This window comes from Fukomys damarensis, unplaced genomic scaffold (genome assembly GCF_012274545.1).
Source record: "Fukomys damarensis isolate Sample0158 unplaced genomic scaffold, DMR_v1.0_HiC HiC_scaffold_16, whole genome shotgun sequence".
Classification (NCBI taxonomy): Eukaryota; Metazoa; Chordata; class Mammalia; order Rodentia; family Bathyergidae; genus Fukomys; species Fukomys damarensis.
Window position 1 is genome coordinate 1,049,369 of NW_022900928.1, and position 6,219 is coordinate 1,055,587.

The following is a 6,219-nucleotide window of genomic DNA, read 5'->3' on the forward strand; positions in this document are numbered from 1 at the left end:
CATGCCGCACTTCATCCCGCCCGAATGCCAGAGCCTGCTGCGCGGCATGATCGAGGTGGATGCGGCTCGGCGCCTCACGGTGTGTCCCTTCCCGCCACCAGCTCCGGGCTGTCCCTTCCTCAGACAGCCCTGCTGCCCACGCAGCTGCTTTGCCATGGCGTTGCCTGAGGGGCTCTGTCCGCTGTGCATGGGGTGTGCTGGGGAGCATGGTGTGCCCGGTGTGTTGCCAGATGTGCCGGCACCATCAGGTGTTGTGTTCTACTGTGTGTGCCCGTGTGAGGCGAAAGAGCCAAGGTGTTATGAGTGTGCTAGGACCTGTGTCCAGGTTGTGTGTGCCACGGTGAGTGATAGGTATGGGTGTGTGCACCAGGCCATGTGTGTACATTGGTGTTGGCTGTGCCGGGGTGTGCGTACAGCTGTGTGTGCCAAGGTGGGTGTACTGCTGTGGGTGCGCGAGGGCTCGAGCCCAGATGCAGGCGTGGGCCAAGGTACTTGTGCCCAGCAGTGTGTGCCTATGCTGTCTGCAGGGGTGTACACTGGGTGGGTGGCAGACCTGTGCCTATGAATGTGGTTTGGGGTGCTGGTGAGTCCTGTGGGATCTCCATACACACCCTTGGGGCAGCGTGAGCAGCGTGCGGGGTGCCCCTAAAGTGAGCTGCCCCAGGCGGGTGAAGCGGGCCCTGTCGGGGCTGCCTGAGCCCTGGCACACATTGCACCCCGCCCGTCTGCTGCTCAGTGCCCAGCCTCTGCTCCTTCCCGTGCCTCCCAGAGGGTCCAGCTCAGGCAGCACAGGCTCTGGGGCTGTGCTCCCTGCCTCTCTCTGCCCCTCTGGCCCTGCCTGGACCCTGCCTGTCACCCACTCCTCTCCTTCCATGGTTGTAATCTCTGTGCCCTGAGGAGGCAGCAGGGTACTGGCCTGGGTCTCTGGCGTGCAGGCCCTGCCTCCGTCCCCCGTGCCGTGCCCCCCCAATGGGGTGCCTATGGGACTCCCGTACTAACTCCCCGTTTCTCTTTCCTTGTAGCTAGAGCACATTCAGAAACACATATGGTATATGTAAGTAGCTTCTCCGTGCACTAACGCCTGCTTTGCCTGCCGCTGTGGCCTGAGGGCTGGCTAGGAAGGGGTGGCGGCTGGTGCTGGAATGGCTGGACGGGCCTGCAGGGGCTGGGCCAGGGACAGCACAGGAAGGACCGGGCTTTCACCCTCCCACCGCCTCAGGGTGAGTGGGGCAGCCAGGCCAGGTGATTGACCACTGTGCCCTGTCATCTGCAGAGGGGGCAAAAACGAGCCAGAGCCAGAGCAGCCCATCCCACGTAAGGTGCAGATCCGTTCTCTGCCCAGCCTGGAGGACATCGACCCTGATGTGCTGGACAGCATGCACTCACTGGGCTGCTTCCGGGACCGCAACAAGCTGCTACAGGACCTGCTATCCGAGGAGTAAGCTGGGTGGGCAGGCAGGTGGGCTCGTGCTGGGCTCGGGCTGCTCTGGGATGGAGCCGTCTTGGCAGCCAGATCCGCTGTCCAGCAGTGCACACCACGTCCCAACCCTCCCGCTGCCCCTGCCGCTGCAGGGAGAACCAGGAGAAGATGATATACTTCCTCCTCCTGGACCGGAAAGAAAGGTACCCCAGCCACGAAGATGAGGACCTACCGCCCAGGAACGAGATAGGTACGCGGCATCCACCTGCCCCGCACCCTGGCCCACTGGCTGCCACTGACTCCTCCCCACACACAGACCCTCCCCGGAAACGTGTGGACTCCCCGATGCTGAACCGGCATGGCAAGCGGCGGCCGGAACGCAAGTCCATGGAGGTGCTCAGTGTGACAGATGGTGGCTCCCCAGTGCCCGCGCGGCGAGCCATCGAGATGGCCCAGCATGGCCAGAGGTGCGTACCTGCCCCCGAGGCCTATGCCTTTCTCCTGCTGCCAGGGGAGGGCGGTATTGGCCTCCTGCAGTGCTCCTGCATCTGGCTTGGCCTGGTTTCCAGGCTGGGGCTGCTGGCTGGGCTGGGCTGGGCTGTGCTGTGCTGGGGTCTGCAGGGCTGCATGGACTGGCGGGGCTGCTCAGGCTCAGCTGAGCTGGACTGAACTGGGCTGAGCTGGGCTTAAATGGACTGGACTGGGTTTGATTGGGCCGAACTGGACTGGGCTGGGCTGGACAGAGCTGGGCTGGACTAAGTGAACCAACCTGGATTTAACTGGTATGAGCTAGGCTGAGCAGGACTGAACTGGACAAAATCCAGCTGAGCTGGGTGAAATAAGATTGAACTGGACTGATACAGGGTGAACTGGACTGACCAGGATTGACCTGGACTGAGCCGGGTTGAACTGGACTGAGCTGGGTTGAAACGGATTGAAATGGACTAAATAGGCTGACTGGTATAGATTAAACTACACTCAACTGGATTGAACAGGAATGAACTGGGCTGAGCTGGATTGAGCCTGGCTGAGTTGGATTGAACTGAACTGAGCTGTGCTGAGTCCAGCTGACCAGGGTTGAACTAGAGTGAGCTGCACTGAACAGGACCAGATTGGACTGCGCTGGCCAGGCTAGGTTGTGTTGTGTCTGGGCCCCCTTCAGTGCCGCCAGCCTGGCAGGCTCGTCTCCCTGATGCCCCTCTGGGTGGCCATGGTGGTGCAGTGCCCAGAGGTGTGAACATGAGGGAATGAAGGCAGATGCAAGCCGTGCCAGCTCCAGAGCCTGCGTGGGCATGGGCCGAGCAGGGCTTCAGAGGCCCTCGAAAACCTTGGTACTAGGCACAGCTCTTAGAATCCAGCCTGCCTTCACCAGGTGGTGTCTTGCTTGTGTGGGCTGGGAAGCCTCAGGAGCCCTAGCATTCCTTGGTTAGCCCTGCAGTCTAGGCTGTAGCACCCCACTGCCCCTCTGTCTTCTGGGACAGGACCCACAAGTTGTCTGGGTAGCCATTAGATAAGACTGCCCTGCCCCAGCCCACCCAGGCCCTGTAGGGTGGGGCCAGCTCAGCCTCCTGAATCGGGGCTCAGGCCCACCGTACCTCGGCTCCCGGCACCAGGCTGGACAGCGAGAGCCCCTCCCGACCATGCCATCCCTGAACCCTGCGGTGTCCTGCATGTTGGGGGCCCTTGCTGCAGCCTGAGTGCCACCCTCTCCAACCTTCCCGTGCTGTGGACTGAGCAGGCTTCCCTGGCTTCCGCCCCAGCTTTCAGCTGTGGTGCAGGGTGGATGCTGTCCTCAGGGTCTCTGGAAGGCCTTGTCCCACCGTGTCCCAGTTGCTTTTGCTTTTGGCCTGGCCACCCACAGGGGTGAGGTGTCCTGGGGGTTGGCGGAGAGTGCTGGGCATCCCGCAAGACCCGCCAGCTGTCCCCCACCCCCCGCAGGCTGCCCAGGCAGGCAGGCAGGCTCGCTGGCCCCTGCCCATGTCTCTTGCTGTCTCTGTGCGCTGGCCTGGGTCAGGTGGCTGTGCCCCACCTAGAGCAGAGTGAGTCCCGCCCGGGGTCCCAGGCAGCAGCTGGGCCTGGAGCTGACCTGCGTGCCTGTGGCAGTAACTCTGTTTTCTCGCTTTGTTCCTGCTGTAGTAAAGCAATGTTCAGTAAAAGCCTGGATATCGCTGAAGCCCATCCCCAATTCAGCACAGAAGACAGGTATACACCCTGCCCATCGCCCCAGCCCTTTGGCCCCAGATGCGCTGCTCTGCTGGACAGGCAGCAGAGCGGGCCTGGTGGCGGGCTGAGCACGACGCTCTGTCCCTCTTCTCTTGGAATGGCACCGTCCAGGGCCAGGGGAGCCAGGGAGGAGGGTCAGGGTGATGGAGCATGGCCAGTGGCCAGCCCTGGGGGAAAGCCGCGTGTGCAGCCTCAGATAGCTGCTCCCGCCAGCAGTCTGTGCCCAGTGGGCCTCAGTGGCCAGGGTGCTGGGGCAGCCATGCTGCTCACAGTGGCCGAAGTGGAAGCAGAGCAGCCAGCCTGGCCCTGGCTGTGCCAGGCAGGGCCTCTACTCACTCAGTGCTGGCCGCCTGGCCTGGCCTCATCCCTCCCGCCCCGCCCCGTGTGCAGCCTCAGATAGCTGCTCCCGCCAGCAGTCTGTGCCCAGTGGGCCTCAGTGGCCAGGGTGCTGGGGCAGCCATGCTGCTCACAGTGGCCGAAGTGGAAGCAGAGCAGCCAGCCTGGCCCTGGCTGTGCCAGGCAGGGCCTCTACTCACTCAGTGCTGGCCGCCTGGCCTGGCCTCATCCCTCCCGCCCCGCCCCCCGTGATGCTCTTGGCTGCTGTCCTATGTGGCCATCCCCACCTCCCCGGCCTCTCAGGGCTGGGAGACATGCTGGGAACTGGTCTTGGCCACCTCCTGGCCCCCGTGGTGGTCAGGTGGGGAGCCTAGCAGATAGCCATGATTCCGCCCACAGGTACAGGGCCAGCCAGCATGGTCGGGGTGCTGAGCTGGAGGGGCGAGCAGGTGTCTTCGCTCTTTTCTGCCTCATCTCAGCAGCTGCCTCGGCCTCTGCTGCTCTCCTCCTCTGAGGACCAGGGTTTCTTGTGGTGTGGGGAGCAAGACCTGGTCCCCACGGAAGGGGACACCCTGGGCCAGGCCAGGTGTCCAGACGAGAGGGGCAGCAGTGGGACAAGGGGGCGTGGGTGCCCCAGGTTTCTCTTTGGGTTGCAATGGATGAATGTAGAGGGCTGGGCTGGTGGGTGCCCAGCCAGTGGCCCAAGCACCAACTCGGTGATATAGCCTTGGTGGTGGCAGGATGGGGCTGGGCCCCTCGTCCTCGTCCCTCCGCACACCTGAGCGCTGCAGTCCCTTGCTGCGGGCCCTTCCACACCTTTCGTGCCAGGGTCAGGGCCTCTGATGGCATCCACTGTGGGTATGAGCTCCAGGACCCAGCCACACTGGGCACTGACGGCGAGGTCAGCAGGACGAGCCTGGCACTGCTGTGCCATCCAGGGACCCCGTGGGCTCACAGGTTGTGCCCGGCCCCAGAGCCTTGGGGAATCTGGAAGGTCCCAAGGGGAAGAGGCGCTGGGGCCCCGAGTGATCACCTCTCTTCTCTGCCACCCCAGGTCTCGGTCCATCAGTGGCGCCTCCTCAGGCCTCTCCACGAGCCCCCTCAGCAGCCCGCGGGTGAGTGACTGCCCCACGCTGGCACCAGGCTGTGGCTTCGCCCTGATGGTGCGGGGGTGGGGGTGAAGCTGCCCGGGATGCTCACCTGGCTGCTCTCGCTGACTGCACGTTCTTCTGTTCTGTGTCGTCTGTCCTGTGTGTTGTTCTCTCTGTGGCCCCGGCTGCCCTCGCTGGTCCTGCTCTTGTCCCCGAATGCTCTGTGTGTGCATGGGGCGGGGGCACGCATGGCACGCGCGGTCACCCCTCTGCTCGCCTCTGCGCCTGCAGCCTGTTAGGAAGTTCGTCCCGCCCCCCCCACCCCCTGAACTGCCCCTCATGGCCTGCTCCCTGGCCACCCGTGTGGAGCCTGAAGCTTGTCGGAGCAGCCCGCGGCCTGGACACACACTCACCCCGCAGGCCACCCCACGGCCCAACCCCAGGACCCAGACCTTGCCGCGCAAGGCCAAGCTGACTGACAAGCCACTGCAGGGCACCAAGTCCAACCCGCTCCCAGCCTGCACCCAGGCTCGGCCGCCTGGCCCTGGCCTTGGTCCCTCACCGGTCTTGCCCCCTGGCCCTCCAGCCCTGCCGGCCACTGAGACTGAGCCGAACACCAAATCTGTCCCCACCATACAGGTGACCCCTCACCCCTCACCGAGGGGCAGTCCCCTTCCTACCCCCAAGGGGACACCCGTCCACACGCCAAAGGAGAGTCCAGCCGGCACGCCCAACCCCACACCGCCGTCCAGCCCCAGTGTTGGAGGGGTCCCTTGGCGGACGCGGCTCAACTCCATCAAGAACAGCTTCCTGGGCTCACCTCGCTTCCACCGCCGGAAACTGCAAGGTCAGCGTGCTGTGGGGCCAAGGGGCCCTGCCCGGCTGGTCTGTGCCCACGGCCACAGTGGCTGTTCGCTGCTCTAGGACTCCTCTAGTGCCCTTGGGTTGGCCCTAGTCCCTCCTGCCTTCTTGTGGGTATCAGCTGGGTCCAGGTGTGCGGGCTCGGCCAGCCCCTGCTGTCCTGTGTCCTGGGCTATGCTGGGCGGCCGAGGGCTGCTCCCACCTGTTGGGCTGTGTGGAGGAGGGGAGGCTGCAGATGGCTTCAGCACCAGGGCACCGATACCTCTCCACAGTGCAGGGTGGGTGGCG

At 64.2% G+C, this 6,219-nt stretch overlaps 1 protein-coding gene across 1 annotated transcript in view; it reads left to right on the forward strand.

Annotated features, from left to right (window-relative positions):
* The window catches only part of Brsk2 (BR serine/threonine kinase 2), a 40,559-nt gene that overhangs the window by 25,866 nt on the left and 8,474 nt on the right, over nt 1-6,219 (forward strand). The window contains exons 8-15 of the mRNA XM_033764043.1: nt 1-79; nt 1,023-1,054; nt 1,274-1,438; nt 1,573-1,670; nt 1,737-1,887; nt 3,557-3,622; nt 5,034-5,094; nt 5,710-5,917. The exon at nt 1-79 is cut by the window's left edge and continues 15 nt beyond it. Of these exons, the coding sequence (XP_033619934.1) occupies nt 1-79; nt 1,023-1,054; nt 1,274-1,438; nt 1,573-1,670; nt 1,737-1,887; nt 3,557-3,622; nt 5,034-5,094; nt 5,710-5,917 (860 nt within the window). The remainder of the gene's footprint in view (nt 80-1,022; nt 1,055-1,273; nt 1,439-1,572; nt 1,671-1,736; nt 1,888-3,556; nt 3,623-5,033; nt 5,095-5,709; nt 5,918-6,219) is intronic.